The following is a 27,078-nucleotide window of genomic DNA, read 5'->3' on the forward strand; positions in this document are numbered from 1 at the left end:
CCCCCTTCCTCCCCAAAAAAAAGAGCTTGAAAAACATGAGTAGTCAGTAAAACCTTCATTGCTTAAATAGATTAAGTAACTGACAGAAAAAAACGCATTACTAAAGTTTCAAAATAGGCAAAACCTACAATGAGTAACCTAAGTTCTATTGCACTCTTTTTTAACAGAATATACACTATTTATTTTTGGGAAATTAAAAATTAAAATCAAATTCTAACATTCAGTCTAACTGAGAAATGTAATAATGTTCACCAATTAAATGGATTCAGACATTAACTGCATAAATCAGCAAGCACAAAATCTAGAGAAGTGTTCATTGAAATGTGTCCAGTCCACCATAAAACTTACAAAGGACCTGTATTCCTAATCTTTGCTTAACCAAATAATAAATTCGCTGGCATCACTCCCTTGGAAATACATTGTCCATGCTTGTTTTCAATGAGGGTGTTGCGCATGTAATGCATGGTCATTTTTAAGCAAGCGAATTACACATTTTCTCATTTGAGGTATTAGGATTTTCAAACTTGATCAGAATGCTGCACACACAATAAATGGGTTTTACATTTCAAAACAATTATTGCCTCTTCAAATATGTATCAATCAATTGGTAATTCACATCCTCATTTATACTTAAATCTCTTCCCTAGGTGAAACTTATGTATGTTGTAACCACAACAATGCAAGACATACTGTACTGGTGATCCTACATGCATCCCTAAGTAACCGCCCTTCTATATTCAGCATAGAATATACAGGAGAAGGAGCCTTTTGAAAATAAGCAATAATTTGTATTTTAACAAGAACAGAATACAAAGGTGAAAATCTTACCTCTAGTTTTAATTTCAATACAAAAAATGCACCATTTTAAGATACAGGCTTTGAAGGTACAGTACTTTCCCAGCAGCAATCCATGTGTCAAAAAGAAAGAAATCACAACAATACCTCCCCAGTTGCTATCCTCTGTCAGGGCTGACAAATCCAGCCTGGGAACCTCAGGCACGGAGCCTTCTTCACATGCATCAGCTTCTTGGTGTCTTTGTGTCTTCGCTGTCTCGCAGCCAGTCTGAATCTCCTGGATCTTCATGGCTGGAGTCTGCAGTGATCAACAACAACAGCAGTTGCACTCTCCTTAAGTTCAGGAATACAGCGTCTCCGCCTGCCCCTGCCTTCCACATCCAACGCAGGGTGACCCCTGAATGCTAATTGGTCACCAGGGCTGGCCAAAACATCCGCCCATCTGTCTTCCTGAGGTTTTTTTTTCTCTCCCTGTCTCTGCATATGCTAACAGCCACTATGAGCCCCTTGAGCTGTTTGCTTCAGCAAGCCAGTAGAAAAAAAAAAGAGAAAGTGCAGAGGATTACTCCGTGCCTGAAGGCTGCGTGTGCTTTTTTTTTTTTGCAGCAAGGCAGCTTCAAGCGTTCCAGCTTGCTTTCTTCCTTATTGTGAAACCCAATGCAGCCTCAGGCTTATGCTCAGTCTCTCACTATGGCACTGCTAAGTAAAAGCTAAGAATATTGGCAGTGTACGCGAATGCATTCATGCACACGGATCAGGCTTATTTCAGTCAGAGCCAGCTACAGTATGCTGCATGAACACTTTGTGATTTCCTGTGCTTGTAATGTTCCTGGGCGTGGAACTTGGCTATTTATGGAACAGCCCTGGGTACTACAGGAGGAAACTACATAAATGTAACAGGCAAGAGTACCGCTGTTTTCAGCTGGATCTGGAAGAATATGCACTGGAAGGAAGCCAAGGCAATGAAGCATAAAGTACTACATTTCTACTGAAAAGAGGTGTCGCCCTTGCGTTCCATCTTTTGCTCTGTAATGAGAAGGGACAGCTACTTTTTTGTTGTTGAGCTGTTTTGTTAGCAAAAGCCCACAGAACATTTCCTCTATCCTAGACATTTTCACTTGCATCAGACTCATCCTATTCTAATTGTTAGTGCATTTTTGTAATCTGTGCTGTGTTGGTTTGTTTCTGGCTGTGGTAAACATTTTCAGTTTGCAGAAGCATGTTCTCTCATTTTGATTAATAAGAAATAAGCATACTATGAATAAGCATAATAAAATTACACACTTGATTTTTTAAAGAAAGTATCATCTCTTTGACTTTGATTTTTCATTTTTCTAGTCCACCATTTCTGTCTTTCTGTCTGCAAATAAACCCTTTATGCACAGATGCTCAAGTCTAAACAACGTCCTTCTTTATTTTCCAAAACAAAGTACAAAATAAAAGCCTGATGAAAAAAGCCATGTCATTTACCATGCTTTGATATAATTGTGTTTAAATACAGGCTCTAGGGTCTCCAGAGCATAGAAACTTGTTTAGGCAAACACTTGAGAACAACATTATGCTGTATTGAACAGCTTAGGGCAGGGAACGCCTGTAACCCATATACACAATACAATCGCTGGTTTGATAAGATAAGGCAAACAAAAATAAATGTCTGTTTCTTTTTTCTGAATTAACAGAGGACATAATTTAAATACAAAATGATTCTAAACAAGACACCTGCAATACAGTGGAACTGATAGCTCTTAAATGAGGATCATATTACCCCTAACAACGTACTCCAAACACACCATATTACAACACTACACTAAAACATCACTGTTGGGGGCAAGCCAAACAAATAGTCTGTTCTAAAAAAAACACCACAACTCTGCGAGGCACTCCTTGTAAGACATACATACAAATGTATAACCATTTCACTGCTCAAGGCGAGATATGTCATAAGTCTCTTAACGACAAAACAGCCGTATGTGGGTGTCACCTTGGTATGCTCTCTGGCATTGTGAACCAGTCAGAGCTAATTAATACCCTTGAGTTCATTACTTTTTGTCTGCAATAACTTTAAAATAGCATATGACACGTACTGCACAAATGCAGTCTCAGGCAGAAAAACTATAGACCAATGGGGATTTTAATATAACTGATTATGAAACCAGTTCCCTTCTGCCATTAGTGTTGCTGTTCACGAGGTCAGAGAAACCCCCTGTTATCTGGGAATGAAACTGTACAACATAAATCTGTGCAGTATGCAACCCAAATGTTTAAGATGGCATAAAACACTTTTGTTTATATGGACTGAATCTAAACAAGTGTATAAGGAAGGAACTATCCCATTCACCTGCAACAAGACAGACTTACTAAAACATTTGAATTAACAAACAAGTTGCAAATGAATTCTGACTCTGAATTAGAACATCTGCAGTGTAACTCACATGAGAATATTAGCTACTTTTGACCTATTTTCTACGCTTCAAGTATAATATACACTTAAAGAACATACACCTAAGTAGGAAAGATTGTAGCTTTTTGAAACTATCAATTGATCAAAAAGACCAAAGACTGGACAGACTGAATTATTGCAATGTAATGATGTCCGTTACGGGTCAACAAGAGTTGTTCTTCCTTTCAAATCTTTTAATAACTCTGACATCCTCATTGCTTTTGATTTGCTTTTATTGCTGCAAATTCTGAACATTAATCCAAAACGATTTCGGAAAGGCACTTTATCGCAAACACCAAGCATATTGAATAAACTGATACATCCTGTTATATAAAGTTGGAAAGGCTTCAGTCAGATCCTGCAGAAAACATGATTTTATTGGCTGTATACGCTATGTAGATTGATCTTGAAACACACAAGACCGTGCACTCTAGCTCCTCAGTATACAGAGTAAAAAGCACATTCTTTGCAGGATAGTGAAGTAATTTTTTTCATTTCTAGCAAATTGTGAAAGTGGAATTGTTTTTTCTACTCATGCATTTTTGAAACTATCTACTGCTTGCATTCTAGCCTGCCATCTTCTTTGTAAATCAACTTATAAGCACATAAAACAACCATAATGCTTCCCTTCAAAGTCTATCATCCAGAAAAAAAAAAAACTTTTGTTCCCCACAAAGAAACAACAGAGAAAAAGTAATGGCTTTAACTATGCAGCATAAACTTCAGGAGCACTTTAATTTTATGTAATAAGAGATCTGCCAGGATTCTGATGCTTATTTTCACAATTATGATGCTGTCTACATAGATAACATGTACTTATTAAACTTAAAGTTATAGCAATATAAACTAAAACCCAATCACATTTAAAAGGCAATGTGGAATACCTTGTCATAAACGTAAACACGATACAGCAAATTTACAGTACATTAAAGAAGCAAACCATTACATAATTTTGTAATGCTTTTGTTTTATATATATATACTGTACTACATACATTGAGCTCAAATTCTATTCACTAATGTTGAAGTACAGTATATGCAATCTTTAGGCTTAGTTGAGTGCTATTATAATTATAGCATAATGGTGATTTGCAGCAGCAGACACTGAAAAACATACCATATTACATACAGATGATTCAGCATACTCTAGGGGTGGCCTGTGTAACCTAACACTGGGGATTCACAGGGGGAACAGAATGTTCAGAACAGCTATAGAATAAGGAGTGTATGGAGATAGAATTGCCGGCTTCCCTTCATCCCCTTTCCAGACAGCATGAGTACTGCAGTACTAATGACACTAGACACTGTGATCTGATCCAGAGAAACAACTTCTGTTATGCACATGTTATGTACACACTATTTTGTTTTCTTTACATCTCCATCTTTACCGACTGAAGCATTCTTGTAATTCCTACAATAAAGCAATGTAGCTCAACAAATGATTTTAAATCACTGCAGTAAACCTTATTTCACCTGCCTGCTATTCTAGACCTAAAATCAATAGTGTTGTAAGATCTTGTTCATCAATTTATGTGAGTGTTTATATCTGTCATATTCAAAGCATTTAGTATGTAAAGACTCAAATCCAAAACAATTCTCACTTTGTTTATAATGTAAAACAAAAAATACATAAAATCTTAATTAGATTTAAAAATAGATCAATTTTCATGAAATGGCTAACTGCAACAGTTTACATTGCTGTTTAAAAAACTAAAACACTAACTTCATGCCAGAGAGTTAAACTAACAAATAAATCTCCAAAAATCTGACTTGAATATTTGAATATTTCAAACAAAATTAAAAGAAATAGGAAATTGTCCTATTTTACAGTAACATTAGTGTTCCTGGATGCAGAATAACAATATTGTTGAAATCATTAGAGCTTTCTAGGAAACCCACTTTTTTAGTACTTAAATTACATTTCTGCATTTGTAATTTTCTGCATATAAAAATATTTGAGGAAAACCACACACAAAATACAGAACTGTTTTGCTTTTTACAAGCATTTTATAATCATTTGATGCTTTTACAAGTACAAAAGCTTTATAAATAGGACAACATGACTAAAGATTAAATTAAGAATGAAATTACATTTACTTCTGTTTTTAAAACACACAAAAATAGAAATAACTTTCATAAGAAGAAATTAACTGGATTGGCCGTTGTTATGTAGTTTATTCTTCTAACATGAAATTCCAGACTTAACTGAGAAACCTACTGTCGAAAAATGACAGGGAAAAACGCACCTTGGGTAACGGTAGTGCATCGTCCTCAGTTTGATTGCCCTTTCTTGAAAATGAAAAGAAAGCCCAGTTTTAGAATTCCAGTAACTTTTAAACTTCACATTTAATTTCACTAACATCACATTTCACTAACTATCCTTTGCATTATTATTTAAATCATAAATTTAGCTTAAATTAGCCATTTTGGGATTTATCTCAGGTTTAGCTGATCAGATATGCAAAATATACCATTCTTCTTAAACAGCAGTTGCAACACAATACTGCTATGCTTAAAACAGCAATCTCTCCCTTAGAGATTATCCGATTATCATATTCCTGAATAAACTGTTTTCTAGGTCTTCATTACACAGTATCTTGGATATACAGTACCTAAATATTAAAAGAAAGCTGCTCTTGCAAAGATCTTAGAATTCAGCTCATAAACATTTTAACACTGCGTGTGTTGCGTTTCTGGTGAACATGTTTTCTTTAACAATCATAAACGTCCTAGAAAGATAATTTTGACTCATGAAAGCCATTTGTTATTTTAATTAAGAAGCCATTGTTATGAGAAATAATCATGAGTGAATAAGTTTCAAATAAAGCAAAAACAAAACTTTAAAGCTTAAGATACAGTATGCAACACTGGAAGGCTCACCTAATAATTGTTCATTAAATATATTTTTTCACACAAATGTATTAAATTATTTTTGTAATCCTACCTTTTTTCTTCTACAGACTCCATGTTGCTGGTGCTTGGTTTATCTTGTAGTCTAGATGCTCCAAAGCATTCCTGTATTGAGACAAGTACAGTATTTAGGAAAAGGACAGTATTTGAATGGACAATAAAATGTTCAATAACCTTCAGCATTCATAGCCAGAATACCAAAATACAGACAGTGCCTGGTGTTCATCAACACATGTTTCTACTACATTAAACCAGGTATACAAATATTAATAATTTGAAAAATCAGAATTTCACTTGAAGGTTGGGATGAATAAGATGTGAAAACATCATGTCAATGTGACAACTTTGTATAGGAGGCAGGCCAATTAAACAGAAAAAAATAAATACACAATACTAATAATCTAAGAATAAAAATATCTAATAAATAAATATCTAATAATCCAAGACGTATTCAAACTCCCAACAAACGTATTTGAACAAATGCCAAATTAAGTGTTTTTCAGAGCTCCTTTCACTTTAAGATAATCAACTTATTAATGCCATTTGTACATATTAAATATTAAATATTTACATGTAATAAATATGTAAGATCATTAATCTTTACAAGTATAGAAAATTAAATCCGCACTGTCATGTCTTTTTGGTACCAGAAAAGAAACACATAAAATAACAGGTATTTAACCTTCATTCATTGGCTGCCCCTTGGCATCTTACATTATAGCATGGACAGAAACCAAAAATAAGCAATCAAAATATAAAGGATAAAAATAATGAACAACAACTCATTGTAAGACTTCTGCAAGAAAGGAAAAAACACAGCAACATATTAACCTAATTTAATTTCATTACATTGTTTTAATGTTTTAGGTCCTTGTCAGATAAAATCAATGAAATGATAATAATAATAATAATAATAATAATAATAATAATAATAATAATAATAATAATAATAATATATCTTTAAAAACATTTAAAAATGGTTCAGGACCTTTAGAAAAACATTATTTGATAACCTTGCCCGAGCACTTTACATTAAATTGTGAAACATTATTCACTCTCTGAAAATTGGTATTTGTGAACCTGACTTGCCAACAAAAAAAAGCACTCTTGATTCCAGGAACAATGTAAATCTGACCTTACTGCTCTGATTCGAGGCAACACGTAACCTTCACCTTAATGCCACAACTCTTTTTTGTTCCTCTGAAACGTAGATATAGGTTGAACTGTGCTTAACCTCCTAATGGCCTGGAAATAGCTGAGGAAGCATTCCACACAAGGTGTTGCATCAGCAACACCCCTGCCAGCCCACACTAGCTAAATGACTGCCACTGCTGCGCTGACAGACACTGACTGGCTTTTGTAAGACTCCAAGTCTTACATGAGATATTGTACTGAACAACAGCTGTGTTGAACCTATAGGGTGACCTCCACATCTCCACTTTAGGAGCAAATCCATATGTCTAGAGGAACATGGTGAGGATTCAAATTATATAGCAAATACTGCAATACTTAATTAGTTTAACAGTTAAACTAAATAATAACTTTATATACTGAGAAAACTATGTACGTAATGTCAGTTCTTGTTCTTGTTCAATGCTCGATGGTTAGTGTACTAAAGGTTTCCAACAAACAAGCTCTTAAACAGGTCTCTCAGAACTTTTTTTTTCAAATGGGCTGAAATGGACTAAAAGGCATCAACACGTTTTATAATGGGCAAACAATCACGCTTGAGTGGTTTTGCAAATGGGTACAGTGTTACAAAGTCATGTAATTACCCATCAATTAACTTGATCATAAGCCATGTTGCCAGTAGCACTAGCCTGTGACAATAACAATTATGACTCTTAGGAAACAAAAAGACTACAAAGTAGAGAGAAAAACAAAGAAAACAGATTATGTAAGAGAAGAGTTTAAAGTAATAAAATTATTGGCTAATATTTAATTCAAGAGCACAGTAAATCAAAAAATGTGCACACCGCAGCAGTTTCATATCAGCCTGTTCTGCTTGGCTTGCAGAATACTGGGATGCTTACAATGGGGCCATCTTGCTTTTTGGTGAGCGCCAAAAGTTTGGAGTTGAACTTGTGCTTCTTCGGTCTCGTGCACTCCTCAATGGTACCACTGTTTCGCTGCTTTGTTTCTGCATCTTGCAGGGCCTGCTGTCCATCTTCACTGCTGCCGAGCACTGAAGGAATGTTCTCCTTATTGATATCTTCCCTAGAAAATGAAAAAGTGCCCTTTTTCACAAAACAGAATCAAAGAATAGAATTTATAATTATAATAATAATAATTGCTTACACTTATATAGCGCTTTTCTGGACACTCCACTCAAAGCGCTTTACAGGTAATGGGGACTCCCCTCCACCACCACCAATGTGTAGCATCCACCTGGATGATGCGACGGCAGCCATAGTGCGCCAGAACGCTCACCACACATCAGCTATCAGTGGGGAGGAGAGCAGAGTAATGTAGCCAATTCATAGAGGGGGATTATTAGGAGGCCATGATTAGTAAGGGCCAATTGGAAATTTGGCCAGGACACCGGGGTTACACCCCTACTCTTTTCGAGAAGCGCCCTGGGATTTTTAAGACAGACAGAGAGTCAGGACCTCGGTTTTACGTCTCATCCGAAGGACGGCGCCTGTTTACAGTATAGTGTCCCCGTCACTATACTGGGGCATTAGGACCCACATGGACCGCAGGGTGAGCGCCCCCCGCTGGCCCCACTAACACCTCTTCCAGCAGCAACCTTAGTTTTTCCCAGGAGGTCTCCCATCCAGGTACTGACCAGGCTCACACCTGCTTAGCTTCAGTGGGTTGCCAGTTGTGAGCTGCAGGGTGATATGGCTGCTGGCTACAATTTAAGGCAGATTTGGTACACTTGCAGTTTTATCTGTAAGTGAATCAACAGGTCTTTTTAAAATTTGCAAGATTCAAGCAAACCTGTCTTATGCAATCTTTTTGTGAGGTTAGGTAAATTCTGTTGTCTCAGGTCTCAGGTATAAGCCTCAGCCTAACATTCATTATGAATTATCCAACAAAATGTGACTTTATAACTTTGAAAACAGACTATAAACTATGTATTCAAAACACTTAGGTGGAGGAATTCCTGTTGTTTCCTAATTAAAATGCCTAACTGATTTGAATATGGGGCCATGTGTTTTTTTCTGAATGTAAATATTTGTTCTTTAATTTTATTTAAATGTTATAACCATTTTTTTACCCTGCTACCATTTAGTCATTAATAGTATGCAAGTTAGCCTTCTGTCATGGAAAACAAAAAACCTGTTTGTAAGGAATCAAAAGTCAGACATTGTGCAAACAAATCTTGCCGATCTTACTATGAACATTTCCTACCACAGTAACGACGGATTCCATGCTGGATAACATTTTTTTTATAACTGGCACTGTTTGACGTCATGAACAAAAACAGCCGATCTCATGGATTCAAGGATTTCAAAAACATAATTTCCAATCCCGTCTTAGCTGCATTAAAACTACATAATTCAGACATCCGGTGTAATAACATTTTGTTATCGTATTAGAGCAAATGAATGAAAAGAAATCACCCCATATTATGCCATTTTATATCCACAGATGGTGCCACAGATCCACAGTCCCCGCCAAGATATTCCAGACAGTGTTTAACCATGGCAAATTTGCTTTTTTAGGCAAAATACCATTTTCAGCATGAAGACAGAAATCCTATATTTAATCTCCTCCTGAATTTTTTAATGTGCTTTTAATTATAAAACATTGTGTGCACTGCATGGATTGAAATGAACACAACATTCAAAATAATTTCCTACCAACACATTGTACCATTTTAATATAACATTCCCTGATTTAAATCACACACCCTTAACTTCTGTATAAAGCCTAACATTGTTTGTCTTTTGAACAAGATACGTATATAAAATATAAATAAGGTATTTTTGTAGCTTCCTCAAGCTCAGCATTCCCCATCTTAAATTAAAAGCTTATGTTTGTGCTACACTCATGTAACACTCTGCACTTGTCAACAGTAAATGCCTTCCCCTGTGTGTTTGCCCAGTCTTGAATGTTGCTTAAATCTTTTTTATTTCCTATTGGGCACTATCTGAGAACCTGACTGTTGTACTACATATTCCAATATATACAAAAGACCAATGATATCAATTAAAAAGAGCAGTAGTCCTAATACAGAACCCTGTGGTACTCCACTAATTGTTAAACTTCTTCTTCTAACAGAGCATTTACCCTCATCTGTATAGTATTTTCCATTCATTACCTACTTTAAAAACCTACCATCTCCAACTTTGTATGACGTACTTTATCAAATGTCTCCTGTGAAAGTTAACATACCATGTAATTTAGATTACACCCTTATCCAAGGAAATGCGCAATACATATATAAAAGAAAATCCCCAGAATCCTTTCTCTGTACAGATGTGTCTCTACTTTAGTTCTAATTATTGTTTCCATAACCTTAAATTGAATAGTTATAAACTGTTAATAGTCATTAACAGTCCAGAATGACTTGGTTCAGCTTTGTCATCCTTTTTAAGGATGGGTGTTAAATGAGTAATTTTCCACTCACTGGGTATCACTAGTGACTGTGTGAACCATTTTGTTAATGGCCTACTGTATGAATATCATAGCAATGGAGCTAGCAGGACACACATAATTTCACAAGTAGATACTTCTTGTTTTTCAGTCTTTATGTACCAAAGACCTGCTAAGACTAGCAGTGTTTTTTCTATTCTCCATCATTCCATTATCACTGATTAGCATGTAACTACCTGTACAGTGCCCTGAATTTGTGCAAGACTGCCTAGGGACACTTATTGATGCCTCTGTAATCTTCGCTGCTGCTAAAATCTTCGCTACCTTCTTTATCCGCCTTTATCTTCCCATTAGCCAGCATGCTTCAGAATGCCACAATTATCCTTTTATTAAATGATCATTTTATTGGGAGTAAGGATCTAGAGGTTTGTTGCTAAAGAAAAGTCAGATATACAGTACAGAGTAATTGAATATCAAACATAGCAGCCTATATAAAGTGCAGAGCCTACAGTATATACTATACACCTATGGCAAAATACCAAGCACAGATATGAAAGACACAAGCACATCTTTATGGTCTTTTGAATATAGAGGGGTCTTGACACAGACATTTATGCAAAATTACCAGTTTTAAGGCTTGTCAACTTGCCCTGGGCAATCAAAACGTTTGCTGTAAAGTTTTCCAGTCTGTCCAACCTACCTTCTGATCAACTGGACAAGGTTTCATATATTTAGTCACTTCACTACATTTTGGAAGTGTATGTAGTGTATATGTACTGTAGATGTTCTGTAAGAAAAGCCCCTCCTCCTTGTATATGTATTGGTATTGCTTCATTTACACATACCTCAGCCACATACCATCACCGTGTTGTGATGGTATGTGGCTGAGCGGCTGAGAGACCAGAGAAAGAAAAAATACAGGCATTCTCACCAGGCGAAGAGAGTCAGATCTGCTGTGGCTTTTTACCATTCTCCTAATAAAAAGACTCATTAGACAGGCCTTAATGTCTAATCGCTTAGTCATGTAATTAGACTAATTTAAGGGTAACATTTAGAGCAGGGAGTAGGATCATATTTCTTGCAGTTTAAAAGGGAGAAGCACCAGTAGGTTAAGAGGGAAAAAACAGGGCTTTCACTGTAGGTTGAGATTAGAAGGGAGAAGGGCAGCACAGCTTTCTCATCAGTTAAAAGTTAGGACTACAGGTGAATTCAATGAGGCAAGAAGCAGGCAAGTTTAACACCAGGGTCGGTCTCCCTCTGTCCTGGTTTCACGGCTTTCCAGATTTACGGTATTAAAGGTTTAAGCAAATATGGTGCAGGTAACATTTAACAAGAGGTTCATGAGTACAGGTACTCCATGCTACCAGGTAAGGGGGATCTGCCACAACTAGTATGTGTTTTTATATATTAAAAACAGTTTATATACAGTATAGCGTACTGCAAATAACATTAAGGGTCTCCAACTCTGGTCCTGAAACCACAATCCATTAACTGTTATAGGTTACCCTAAATTACTTATTTCTAACAACTGGGAACATTTGTGAGGGATCAATTAAGCATATGACTGGCTTAATTAAACAAATTATGGTGGTTGAGACCTGAAAGGCAGTTAGATTTTTATTATAAATGATCTCTAAATGCTTTCAAGTTTTAAAAGCTCTCCTGGAGCTCTCCTGGACTAGGCTTGGAGACCACTGCAAAACAGTATTAAAATTAACACTACAACTGCTACATGCCTTGCAATCTCGTCTCATCACATCATAACCTGTTCAAAATCCAGTTTTAATAATGTAATTTCTTAAAAGATCAGTTATCTAGCTACAGAATTCACTTTGTTTGGGGAACAAAGTAGTCAATAACACATACTGTACATGAACCTCAAAATAAGAAATTAGTCTGCAACAGCCTTACTGTTAGCAGTTTTTTAGGACATTAGAAAACAGAATGTAAATAAACAAAATGAATGATTTTATCGGTGTTGGGTAATTCACTGGATAATTGAGTTAAGCATAATCTGCATTCAGAATTGTATGTTTTGCAAAAGAGGTGTACATAAACTAAATGAGAATTTCTTAAAAATGATTTTGACCTAGTTGTTTTCCTTTTCAACTTGCACAATTACACTGTCCTCAGCTAAATACTGACATTTGCACTTTATCCCAATCTGCTGCTTCCATCAACTACATTATTTCACACACATCTTCATACAGGACAGTATTCAAACAAGAAGTTCAGTTCTAAATGCAAAACTATGTTTTTTTTGCTGTGATGACATAAATCAACAACGCTGCAAAGCAAAACCACATTTCAACATGGGAATCCATGAGTAATCCAGAAAAGTGGTTTGCTATGCTGTTCTGTGTAAACGATTAATTTTAATACTGCTATCTACTATACTGTGTATAATAGGACATTTATAATAATACTTGTAAGTATTTTTTTTGTTGTTTAGTTTTGTATGAAGAAAACCATAGAATTGATTAGCATTTGAATGGAGGATAATCAGAAACAAGGCTGTACAATGTAACAGTGAATGCACACCACAGACACTGAAATACAATGGTAAAAGTAGAAAATGATTTTGCTTGGAAATGCAGTTTTTTTCATGTGACTGGGCTCTCCTGTATAGTGCAGGCTAACTATTTAAGGACATATCTGGAGTCAAGGGAGTTCAGCTCTAAGCAGGCTCTTCGTCTCTGAAACACAGAAGAGGCACTCATAGTAAGTGGTCTTACGTGTCTTTGTGTTTCCACACTTCATCCTGTTCCTTCTGATGGCGGCGTCTCTGCCTGGCCGTCACTGCTGTGGAGGTGGAGGACAGCCCTGATTCAGAGTCCTCTGAACTTTGACCTCCACTCCCATGCATATCAAAGAGGTGCTGCTCCACTGCTGACCTGATAGTCTTTTCTAGAAGGCTGAAAACAGAGGGTTATTTTTCAGGAGGCTGCTGTGACTGGTAAATCTGAAACAATAAAGTGTCAACTAAGTCACAGAGCAAAACTAAAGGGTTTAGTTTGTGGAAATGTGTTTTTAAAAAATCCACTGTTTCATTTTACAAAACGTGCAAACAGACAAAACACATTACTTCTGTAATGTTTTTCAACAGACATTTTATTAGCTTCAAACGTGCTATTATTTAGAATATATCTTGTCTAATAAAAGCATATACTAAACTCTTTCACACCAAATACTGCTTTCACTGTGTTAAAGTTTAAGATTTTAGCAATTCATAAGACTGTAAAAACAAAATTAGCAGATAGCAGATATTTAGCAAATAGAAAATTAAGGAATTCTCAATTTTATTAATTTGAAATGCAAGTCCGCTTACTCTTCAGAGCCAGGTTTGCTGTTAACAGAGGACACTTGGGCACTGAAAAGAAAAGCAGAGACAATACTAATTTATTTGACAACTGGAAGCTTAGGCAGCAACTCCAGAAAACATCCCATCACTCAGAGTTTCCTGATGTCCTATACAAAGCCAGCTAACCGAATCCACATGTTGGATTAGATTGAGCTCGCTGTCAGCAGCAATTACTCCTCAGGAAACCGTGTGATGGGATCATCACTGCCTCATTCTTCTGTTCTGAGGCTCTCCAAAACATGTAATGGAGAGTTTCCCATGATTCACAGTGCTAACCTTACACTGCACCCCACTAACACACACAGTTCAAACACAATATAGGAGAATTGGAAAAGCAGAATGATTAGACATAGCTGAGAATTTCAGTTTGGCTCTTCCTCTCTGTATCAATCTATCTGGGAGCTGTAAGTGGCAGTGCAGCTGTTTTCCTCCTCACTGTGTCTCCACAGGCAATGTAAAGGTGCTGCACAATAAAACTGTTGGCAGTTTTGCTCTAAGGAAAAAAAAGCCATTTCTCCACAGAAAGAAGAGAAGGGCAATGTAACTTTACAAATGTTCTCCCCGATCCGATCGCCTCCAAGAGCAGCATACTGTACTCCTCTTGAATACTAATTACTGTACATCCAGGCACCCTTGTGTTTTTATTTGCATAAAAAGCAATGATTCCAGTCAGATGCAGCAGACATGCTCCTGTGCTGACTGCTCTGGTATATAAAATGCAGTTCTTTAAAGCAGATTGTCAGCACCACAAGACACATTAGGCTGCATCCCTACCAATGTTTGGCTTTTTTAGCAAAGTAATGGAATGTAGAGTCAAACCTTGCTTTAGACATAAAATCCCAGATCCTGGTTTTACCAGTATTGTACTCAAAGCACTCAAATGCTATTTTTTTAAATACTCAGTTCATTTTAACACAGCTTACTATTTTTCCAACAAGGCAGTGGAAGCTAGTTATGACTGTAAATTGTTTTCTTCCCACTTTGAAAGTACTTATGTTCAAAGACCTAAAGTGTGACAGATAAACCATTAAATTTATTACACAAATTCAGGTCCGCTTGAATCACCAAAGATAGAGGTCTGAGCTGTGCATTCAAACCCCCTTTCAATTACCCGTTCTTCTGAATTGCTGCAACAATTTAAATTAAACTTGGCAGACTTCAGCTACAACCAAAGCTTTGTAATGTTTCCATCTGAAAAGGTTCTACACCCACAGAAGGTCATTACATGTTTGGTGAAGCACGGCCTGTAACTCTAGTAACTCTTCTATAAAAATGTTGGTTTGGTCAATTAACTCCAACTTGGTAGGTATCATCACGATGACACAACAAATACAATACAGCAAAACAGGGTTCCTTCTTCAAACAGGACAGCAGCCTAAAAGCCACTTGTTCTTTTGTCGATACATATCCTGAACTGCTCTTGAGAAAATAAAACCCTTTCACCAATTAATTCGAAACATAGGAGGTATCATTTTAGCTTAATAAATGTGATGTGTTGAAGTGGGGTTTCAGTTTAAAACATGCTGACTGCCTGACCATCATTCTGTTCTGAAAATTCACCTCAGAATCACACCTCACAGGTTCTAGCCAAAATGCATCCGGTAACACAAATTGGCCAATTAACTAAATTTAGTATGGTAAAATTTCTCTTGCATACAAATCAAGAGCAAAACTGCCATTAAAAAAACAGACAGATTCTAATTTAGAATACTCAGATTATTTATCATTTGTATTATAAGTTAAGTGTTTGTCGGGGTAGTCTCTGACACCCCCACGACCCTGAAGTGGTTAGAAAATGGATGGATAGGTGGGGTGGATAATAATTAAAGTAGGTTTGGCAAAAGGAAAGATCACAGAGGTACTTAATGAAACACTAATGACTGAACAACACAAACTCATAATTTCTTTAATTATTAACTTTGCTGATTCTGATACCTCTGAAGAAAAGTTGGGCACCCATGATTTAAGGTCCTGATTCACTGGTAGTATTCTGAAAAATAGTTTTCCACACTGTACTGCTCCAACTGGATCAGAGTTTTACAGCTCCTGTACAGACACAGAAATCAGTGATGGTCCTGTTTAGCCTGTTTAGCCACTACAAACAGCCTAGACTATTTATGTTGAAATTGAATAATGTTATTATTAAACATGCTGACATTGGTGCCCATATTGTAAATCTCAAAGCATTACATTAATATAAAAAATAATGAGATACACACAACGGTCAATTTTTAATTTGCTACTCTTTCTCTGAAATGTCCTTCAGTTATTTCAAGGTAAAAAAGTGAAAAAAGTCTGGTGTTCCTGTCACAAATAACACAAGAAAACACTTGCTTATTTCATTGCAACCAAGCTCAATCATCCCTCAACTAAGCAATACCTTACACCTGTTTGCAGAACCAGTGAAGGGATCACTGACAAACTCAACGAAATCTGATCGTTCTTGCCTTAATGTTGTCTGCTATAGAAGACATGGTTATCCAGATACAAGCTCTCAATACCTTCCTTAACTACACAGCAATAACCTCGACTTGAACGTAAATAAAGCGAAAGAGCTTATAGTGGACTTTCGGAGACACAGGCCACACACTCACAGCCCACTCAGTATTGATAGAACGGAAGTGGAAACAGTCACCAGCTTTAGGTTGGGAATTCACATTTCTAAAGATCTAACCTGGACTGTGAACACTGACTCTATCTTGAAGAAGGCTCAGCAGCACCTTTATTTCTTGAGCTTCCTCAAGCGATGGGGGATGCCAGTACCTGTGGTGGTGAACTTCTACCACTGCACCATCAAGAGCATCCTCACCAACAGGATCACCGTGTGGTACGGGAACACCTCTTCTCGAGAAAGAAAGGCACTGCAGAGAATGGTCAATATGGCCCAGAAGGTCATCGGCTGTGGTCTCACCAAGATTAACCAGCTCTATGAGGACTGCTGCCAAGGTAGAATTCTGGCCATCACAGAGGACAGTCACCACCCCGGGCATGAGCTCTTCACCCCACTGCCCTCAGGCAAGAGATACAAGAGCATACGGACACTTACCACCAGATTCCTCAATAGCCTCTATCCACAAGCAGTGCGATTGGCGAACATGCCCCTCGGACCACACCTATACTATCTACCTCTTTATGATTTCTTATTTATTTATTGCACATCTCCAGTCATTGTTTACATGTCTGCGTTGTTTACATTCAAACTGCTTACTGTTTACTTGTACATTGTCTACTGTTTGTTTGTATATTGTCTTGATGCACTGTCTTTGCCCTTGTTTTAACAATCGAGAGACTTTCTACAAGTAAGAATTCCATTGTACCAGTACATGTACCGGTTACATTTGGCAATAAAGTTCAAGTTCAAGTTAAAATAATTATTGTATAGACAGAATTTGTTCTTTACTTAAACTATAAACAGATATGTGTACATTAAACTCAGAGCTTAGGGTACCAAAGTGTCACAAAACAGGCTCCTGTAATCCCAAGAGTGTACTCTAGTGACAGAGCAGAGTGTGCAGTGAGCAGAACTTTCTGTACCTATTCCACAACTGCAATCTGCATGTTGCAAATGAAGTTACTCAGAGTAAGATCAGCTTGGTACGATCATATCCTGTGCTCTCAGAAGTTATGTGGCAAATTTCCAGACCTCTCTCTTGATGTATCAAGAAGAAGCTGCAAACAGGATTATCATTCTTTTACCCTCTGGTAAACAACCCTCAAGACACCTTCCCTAACATTGCTGAGTTTGACATACAGTACTAAGTGTGAGGTAAGGAAAACTGGTTGCTGGAAATAAAGAACTAAACCACTACCAAAGGAATGACAAATGCAGTGCATTGGAATCCTACATTCAGAAAACATACAGTACAGGGACAGAATAAAAGGCCATATAATAAATAACCTTTAGAAAATGAAACCTCTGCCGCAGAACAATTTCTGAAGTGTACAGGGACTGGATCTCATCAAACACTTCCAAGTATTAACACTTGTATACAATTAAACAATTCCTATTGACCTTATGTACAATACTATACAATCTAGGGATATTGGTTAACCTAACCAGCCCCTCTGGGAGGGTGCAGGAAACAACAGCACTAACCACTACACTCTACTGTGTTGCCCATATCTCAAATTTATTTAACATGTGGTTTCAAGTTTCAAAGCACAGTTACTAAGTTTTGATTTTTACTTAAAAAGAATAAGAAACAAATATATTCCAAACTAGTGTGACACAGTGGCGCAGTGTTTAGTATTGCTTCCTCGCCACACTGAGGCCCTGGGTTCACATCCAGACCTGGGATGCTATCTATCTGGAGTTTTTATGTTCCCTCTGTGATTATATATGAGTTTCCTACAGGTGAACAGTCCAAAAACATACTGGTGGGTTAGTTGGCTTCTTGGAAAATGGGCCCTGGGTGTGTGCCCTGTGATGGACTGGCGTCCCATCCAGGGTGTATCCTGCCTTACTTGGCAGGATAGGCTCTGGCTCCCCTGTGGCTGAATTAGAGGAAGATTAGAAAATGGATGGATGGACGGATTCCAAACTAAATACTGTATATAGTCTATAAAATTCTAATCTTGAAAAAGATACATACTGTAAATTAATCAATTGGTTTTACTCATCAGAGGTCGGGCCAGTAACCAGACAAGGTCCTCAATAAGCAGATACCGACTCGCTGCTGCTATTATCCCTATAGAATGTAAGATTAACACTGCCTTGCATAAAACTGAACTCAACATCAAAAGTATTTACCTCACTTATAAGTTCCTGTTTAATCAGACGAGTGCCCTCTGACATATTTTAAGTGTTGGTGAATATTAATCTAAATAATAATACCAAAACTTAAACGTCAGATGTTGCGGAATCATACATCTACAATATGAACTCACATCTCAATATTTTTAAAAAAATATTTTAAGAAAAATCTTCTACGGAAAGTAATGTGGTACACTCACTTGGGTTGTTCTGCACAGCCGTGTAACTGTGAAATGGCCAAACGTTTGGATCACAGTGTACTTCCACAAACTGTTCCCTCCTGCCACTTGATTCTTCATCATGTTTTTAGAAGCAAAACACTGCTTAAAAATATAAAAGAATAATACCTCGTCGCTCCTGTCAGTTCTGCTAAAATCATAGAAACCAACTATGCAAAACTACTTTTGAATCTTGAATTTTGACTGCAACAATAATATGGGGTTTTGCCGACTGAATCATAGTCACTTTTTGCAATGTATTGCATTTTTAAAACACTGTTTTACAGAGAGCTAATAAATTGGTGCTTCGGATGTAAACTACAGTATGTTTAACTTGTAAATACTGGACCATTGGAAGCAGGATTTCCATCTGCAACTTACAAATGAGAACAGACTGCTGTTGTGTTTGGCCTGTTATACTTGTGGCGATTTCTTCCCATCCCCCCTGAACCAGGGGTTACTGACCTTCCGCTGGGTTAGAAGTGTGTATGTGACAAAGAGAGGGTAGGCAGCTTTTTGTTTAACAGCAGGTTTCAGAAGAACAGGACATAGCAATCTAGAGTGCATAGATGAACATACAAAGTATGTTATCACAATGAATATAGAACGCCTTTAGTTTTGCACCTTTGCCAAGATATCAAGTTTTAAAAAGAAAATATGTAACGAAGCTTACTTCTACACTGAAAAAGTAAAAAAAAAAAAGCAATTGGCTTTGGAGTCTTCTATCATTATGTGTACAGAAAAGCTCCATTGCCAGAATGTTTTCTTTACCTTCAGTATGAAATCTACTGTAAAATTACTCTAAACTGCATGGTGTTTATGTGGTCAAAGCATTTAAATGGCCTAAAATCAGATATACTATGGGGGGTACTATGAAAATGTTAAAAGAAACATTTGCAGTCCTTTGTTTTAATGAAGATTTCTGTAATGCTGTTTTGCCTATTTTTGATGTAAGTTGTACTAGATGCGAGCATAATATGTGAAGTGATTTTGACTGTCTTTTGTTTCTTGGCTTTACTGCTTACTGGCTCTGTTGTACACAGTCTTTTATTTTTGCACAATATTGTTTTGCCATTAGTCTGACAGATGTAGGTGTTGATGTGTCAGCTCAACCAAAATTTGCACAGCAAATCATCTTGCCTTAAGGGACCCTGAGCTTCCAAGGCAACTTGCAAATGTTAAAGCCAGAGTGTACAGCCTTTTCCTGAGGCTTACAATCTCCCTTGTATCGCTGAAAGAAACAAATTCCCCTTGAGATAAATGTCAATGTCAACTATGAACTGTAAAGACTGGCTAATCCAAAGATGCATTTTCTTTCTGTATTCTGTCTTCATTCTGAAACAAAAACACAGGTAATACTGCACCACTCTTTAATATCTTAGCAAAAATAAACAGCTAAAGTGAAATACAAATGTTCAATTTGAAAACATATAATGTGTTATACCTCGGTAGAAATAAATCAGAGTGTACACATCACATCATGATCACATCACTTTAAATTACCGCTTAACCAATTCAGGGATACAGTGGCAGCACTAGGCACGAGACAGGATACATCCTGGACAGGATGGCAGGCCTTCACAGAGCACACAGGCACAAACACTCACACCAGGGCCAATTTTACCACAAGGCAATTGCCTACCAGCACGTCTTTGGACCGTTGGAGGAAAATGGAGCCCTAAAGCAAACCCATGCAAACACGAGGAGAATATTAATACTTCACACAGACAGCAAACGAAGAACTGAACCCGGGGCACCAGCGCTGCAAGACAACAATGCTAACCACTGCATCACTGAACTGCCCTAGAGTGTAAAACAAATACTGTTCTTTTCCATGCGATAACTGAAGGAAGCTGTACACAGATTAGCAAATATGTCACTTTGAACTACTTTGAAAATGCTGGAAGCCAATGTACTGTAGATTCCAATTTAACTCTGCTATATAGTCAAAGGCATTGAATTTAAGTCCATCTATATTACGTACAAATTGTATAACGCAGCAGTAGGGCATCAATTTAGAATATTATATATAATTTGGGTCACCACATTATAGAAAAGATATTCCTGCTCTGGCATCAGTGCAGAAAAGAGCAACCTGATACATTCCAGGGCTTAAGGGAATGTCCTACACTGAGGCTGAAGCAATAGAGCTTTTTTATTCTTGAAAAGAGAAGATTACCAGGGGGCCTGATACAAGATTTCAAAACCCTCAAAGGCACTGGCAAAGACAACACAGCAGATATTTTCAGAGGTAAAGAAAAGATCACATAACACAACTGGAAAGTATGAGGAAGTGCATTTAAAACAAACAACATGGGGCACTCAGTCTGGAACAAGTTACCTAGCCATGAAATTAAAGCCAGTAACCTTTCTTTTTTCAAGAAACATCTCCAGCAGATCCATGCATCAATTACAGCAACTACTAGCTACCAAGTGTTTGTTAGACTATTTCCATTTTTTTATCTTGGGGAAAAGGGGGATTTGTTTTTACGGACATATAAGTTTATTTTTAAAGAGCTACTGTGGTAATAAAGAACTGTATCACTGAAATACTTGCATCTAGGTGGATACTGCACATTGGTGGTGGTGGTGGAGGGGATCCCCATTACTTGTGTGGAGTGTCCAGAAACGTGCTATACAAGTGTAAGCAATTATTATTATTATTATTATTATTATTATTATTATTATTATTATTATTATTATTATTATTATTATTATTATTATTAATCATTCCAGCATATGCTCCTGTCAGAAAACATGCAGAACATTGATAAGATACTATGCATGATCTGAAGAGTTGACAAGCAGTATTTGTCGGCAAAACAGTCTCAAAATCGAGAGTAATATTTCTATCTGATTAGAAGAGACGTGTTCACAAGCTGGCTTGTTTACAATGTAATAAGGCCGTTCCACATCTCCGGAGGTTTGATTGCCTTGTTCTAAATCACTGCGAGTTCCTGAAAATTAGTCTTTTTTGTCAAACAGAGGTTTTACATATCAGTGTGCACATTTTACTTTCACTGTGGTTTGAAATGTACTCATCGATGCTGATTCTTTCTAACCTCAAAATCTAAAAATAGCACAGCAGTGCCCCTTTAGGTAAGATACTTTTGAAGAGTATAACAAATTATTGACATACCTCATATAAAATGGAGATATCGGTCTGTCATCTTCTTTTGAGCTGAAATACAAAATTTAGCAGCATTCAAATTCAGCACAACAGTATTGTACAGGGTTTTGCCGATATTCTCCTTTTACACATACAGTAGCACCTCAATAATATAAGCATGTTTTAGGAACATTAAAAATGTAAAAATCTTATGTGATGTTTCAATCATTTCATTTGGGGACGCTCTTTAGTGTTAAAAATAATCAATTTTAGACTATACTTCAGAGGCAGCTGGCAAAAAGTGGACTTGTGCCAACTAAACATGATGAATTAGGCAAGAATAAAGAACCTCACTATCTAGGTTGCTTAACTTCCCACATCCTGATGCAAACAAAGAGCAACAATTTCCAAATTAGACCCCTTTCATTCTGAAGGTTTTCATTACTCACCAGCACATGCATTGTCCTGCAATGTGAGCCGAACAATATAAAACAGTGCTGTGCTATGATTAAAGGGTGTAACAGTAAAAGAAAACAAACAGAACTTACTGTATTGTATAGGCTGTAATCGTTTGATATCAATATCAGGGGTACAAACCATAAAATCTTTATATTATGACTATTTAAAGGACAATAAAAATAAAAACTCTGTACTTTAAGATTAGAGGCATCAGCAATTGAACTCAATGTTGAAATGTTCAGAACACAGAGCCAGAGGTAGGATATTTTTTGTAATATTGTTAAGATATGATTCTAGTTACAGTATACTCTGAGGCGGATAAAATTGGTATCTACCCCCATTTCCAATGAACATAACCAGTAATTTTTAAGTTTTTCAACATATAAATCCAATAATAAGAAGGTGCATACTAATAAAAACTGTCACTTAATTTTTCGGATATAATCAGGAATTGTGATACAACAGCTTGATAAGGCTCTGTAATGTAACTATGATATTCATAATTAGTACATAAATAAAACTGCAAGTAGTGACAGAATAAAGTGAATCTCATACACTAGATAATATATACTCAATGGAGGTAGTATTTTATTAAGTGGATTTCAACATTATGTTTTTGCAACAAGTACAGCAAAAAGCATATTATCTAGTTTAACTTAAAAAACATCTGAATAAAGTGAAATAGTTACAGTTCTCCACTAATAAGAAATATGCTGATCAAGATACTCTATATAAAAGAATCATATGAAAAGGTTTTGAGATTAAAACAACAAGCTCATTTCCAACTGGAGTAATTCCCATTTAATCCTGTATCAAATGCATTGACGTTTTTCCTGTTATGTTTTGCAAAGACCTAAAAAGAAAAGTTAATAGGATAATAAAGGCCTACAAAGCTTTTACTACAGTATTCACCAATTAAGCAGCTTCATTGGCACTAAACATTTCTTATTTCCTTGCATAGCTTTATCAAATATATTTCTAAAAGTACTCCTTTGCATTTAATTTTTGCAATAAGTCAAATAATTACCATTCATTAATGGTTCAGCAATTGGTCATCAGTGGTTAAGATGAATAAAATAAAATGAAATGCTTGGCATTTAACTTTCACCACACCTGAAGAAGGCTTCACAGCAAAAATGTTATGTTTTTTTTTTCTTTCTAGCAATTTCATCAGAAAATTTACCTCTGCTCGTTCCTTTGCATCTTACACTCTGACAGAGTTCTCTACTAAAACCACATTGTTATTAGTTCATTATTAATGCAAAAGTTTCTAACTTGCCAACCATAGTTATCTTAGGGAACTCTGAGTCTGTTTACATGACACAAGCAAGTCATATTTTAGGCTTGATGGTAGAGAGACATTAAAAGGTTTGCCACTTTTGTTCTACAGCTTGGTTCTGTTAACAGTTATCACTGACATACTATACCTGTTTTAGAGAGTAATTAGAAGCAGCAGCAGGTTTTTCAGAGCCAGGCAGCTAAATCCTGGATATTCTGTCTTGATTTTAATAAAGACCACTGCCATTTTCACTGCAATGAGCTTATCTTCTTGAAAAACTGGAAATGTCCTCACTGGTGATTAAAAAGGGTTCACTGAAGTGAAAGACCCTTCTTGGAAAATCTTTGCCGGAGAATATTTGCAGCTCTTCTCTTAATAACCAGCAAACGCCTGTATAAAGGAAGAAACTGCTTGTGATCGAACCGATTGCGTTGCACTGCGATTTAAACATATGAAAATCCGGTTCACTGGCTAAAAGTCCCAAGATATCATTTACCACAGGAGATGATTAACTAGCCAGAAATGTTATTGTGAACAACACAATGGGTAGATTTGCATTCTGGTGCCACCTCTTTAACTCCAGCTATGAAGTTTTACAATTACAGCAGCTGTCCTGTCAGTACATATACTGTACTTCCACACAGAACTTCCAGTGGAGTCTGTATCACATGTACTCACCCAAACCTCTACATAATTCTTCTACTGAAAGCCTCTTAAGCAGTGAAAGCACACACAATAAATCTTTATTTGGGTCCTCATCAAAAACATAATGTACATATACTCTGCTGCTTCAAAAACTTCAACAGCAAACCACAAAGATGGCAAACGTTATGTGAGAAGGTGAATGGTCTACATTACTAACTATGGATTCTTCCAATTTCTCACGACAGTTATCTCTAATGGTGAGTAGAATCATCTCTTCTCCAATCATAACAACATCTTTAGCTTTTATAAAATCAATAGGACAGCCAGTACAATCTGCTTTAAAGCAGTTGATTTCTTCAAATAAGCCCCCATTTTGTTTAAAAATATCAAATTTCCATTTAGTTTGTTTTTTTCTAGGTGTCTATGAAGAGGTTTTGGAGAGGCTGAAGTGCCAGGAGGGTGAATCCATACAGTACTTCACACAGTACATGATGTGTCATACAGTACTTGTGCTTGAAACTGAATTTTGTCCTTTCTATGTTAACTACTCTTCAGGTTTCACAATCATTTCTGTTGTCCATTTTCTTGGCCATACCTAGTCTCATAACACAGGTTTTCAGAAATACCCTTTACAAAAAAGGAATCCAAGGAACCTTTTATGGATATTGTGGAGGTGTTGCAGAAACAGTTTTTTGTTGGCTACAGTTGAGATCAAAACATAATATTTAAGTAGTGTACATTCAGTGATGCAGCATTCATACAAAACTCAAAAATTATAACAGTGTATTTAAAAAAAAACTAGAGCTTTTTTCCCTGTGTCTTGAAAAACTTCATAATACCTGCTGATGCAAAATAGCACCATAATACAATGCTTCATAGTAGGGATGATGCTGACTTAGTGATGCTTTGAAATTGATTCGCACTAGATGTAACACTGTGCCTTTAGACTAAAAGGTTCCCGTTTTGTCTCATCTGACCAGAAAAACCTTTTGACAAGTTTATAGTTTTTCTGAAATGTGTTGTTTCATGCTCTATTTTGGATTTGAGATGGTTTTTGTTCAGTTCCATACCAATTTGTGGAGTGACATGGATTTTACTTAGTGCCATTTTCTCATGACTAAGCCATTGCACTCTGTAGCTCTTCCAAAGTCACTCTGACCTCACAATGATAATCCTAACCAGGTTTCCTCCTTGTCCAGCTGCTTAGTTTGGAGGGACAGCCTGATCGAGTCAGTTTCTGGGTGCCTTCTACAGTACCTCTTAAAGAGCACATTCACTGTGCTTAAAGAGATATGCGTTGTCTTAGTTTTGATACCCTTGTGCTGATATGTGCATTTCCACAACTTTATCCCTGAGGTGTATTGAAAGCGACTTGGTCTTCATGGTTGAATCTTTCCTTGAAAAGGTCCCCTTGAGGGACCAGAGACAGTCATATTTATTCCAAAACCATGTACACATAGAGTCCATTAAATATCTGATTTGTTAAAGCAATTTATAGCAAAGGGATTGGATAACGCAAGGCACTGTATATAAAGCTCAGATTTAAATTATTCATAAATATCGAACCACCCAAGATTCTAAATGTGGTACACAATAACTGCTCAGTTCTAGAACCTCTGTAAATGCATTGAATGTTACAGCAATGTAGGTGTATTATGAAACCAAAAACAACCACATTATTTTATCTTGGAAAGGCAAAATTAACAAAAAATAACCAGTTTATTAACTAATACATTATAAATACCATTAAAATAAATATATATATATGGTAACCTGCTTATTAGTAAATTTACCATAATCAATTTCATACATAGATTATCAGAAAGCTGCATATTTCTAAGAGTTGACCACCCTCAACCTATCCATGAAGCAAAAGACACAAGACATGAGAAGGCCCTGATTGGGACACCAATTTATAGCTCTGCACACGTGTACAACACAAAGGGGCAGTTCGGAAACAGCAATTAACCCAGCCTGCATGTATCATGGATGTCAGAAAGGACGAACCGTGGAATGGCAGGAGAGCAAAAAAGACTGGGTTAGCCCGGGCTCAGCTGTTCAGGAAGTGCCGTATAGAAACCTATGCCCTCAGGTAGCGGACGTGGGGCGACCTGGTGCTAGGTGGGTTTCAGGACATCCGAACCTCGCTGCTGAGCGAGGAGCAGAGCAGAAGCAGGAAGTAAAATAGGCTACAACACAAGACACACCAGAAAGACATGAATAATCACAGGAAACTAGGAACAGGAGAGAAGCAGAGTGCCCTCTAGGTGTACTGGGCATGACAGCCCCCGTCTGGATTTGAACTGAAGACCCAATTAGCGTGAGGCAACAGCGGTAATTGCCATACCGATTTTAAGAAATTAATCTGATACAAAATAGAACTATAATTGTAGAAACATGTCCACAACACTTCCATCCATCCATCTATACCCTTTCTAACCACTTTATCCAGTACAGGCTCATGGAGGAGTCGGAGCCTATCCTGGCAAGTACTGGGCAAAAGGTAAGGTACACCCTGGATGAGACGCCAATGCACAGACATGCACACACTCACAGCTGGGACAA

The 27,078-nt window shown here is 36.8% G+C and overlaps 1 protein-coding gene across 5 annotated transcripts in view; it reads right to left on the bottom strand.

Moving 5' to 3' along the window:
• Positions 1-27,078, bottom strand: part of fam13a (family with sequence similarity 13 member A) — a 101,700-nt gene that overhangs the window by 17,163 nt on the left and 57,459 nt on the right. For 3 of the 5 annotated variants that reach the window (XM_088632849.1, XM_088632844.1, XM_088632845.1), the window contains exons 9-15: positions 22,161-22,202; positions 14,018-14,059; positions 13,425-13,604; positions 8,178-8,361; positions 6,179-6,249; positions 5,481-5,523; positions 943-1,093 (exon numbers count right to left, since the gene is read on the bottom strand). In XM_088632849.1, coding sequence (XP_088488975.1) covers positions 943-1,093; positions 5,481-5,523; positions 6,179-6,249; positions 8,178-8,361; positions 13,425-13,604; positions 14,018-14,059; positions 22,161-22,202 — 713 coding nt within the window. Of the gene's footprint in view, positions 1-828; positions 1,094-5,480; positions 5,524-6,178; positions 6,250-8,177; positions 8,362-13,424; positions 13,605-14,017; positions 14,060-22,160; positions 22,203-27,078 lie in introns of all 5 variants that reach the window. The other 2 variants (XM_088632839.1, XM_088632831.1) reach the window with 1 other exon arrangement.

This window comes from Lepisosteus platostomus, chromosome 1 (assembly GCF_059453375.1).
Source record: "Lepisosteus platostomus isolate fLepPlt1 chromosome 1, fLepPlt1.hap1, whole genome shotgun sequence".
In the NCBI taxonomy this organism is placed as follows: Eukaryota; Metazoa; Chordata; class Actinopteri; order Semionotiformes; family Lepisosteidae; genus Lepisosteus; species Lepisosteus platostomus.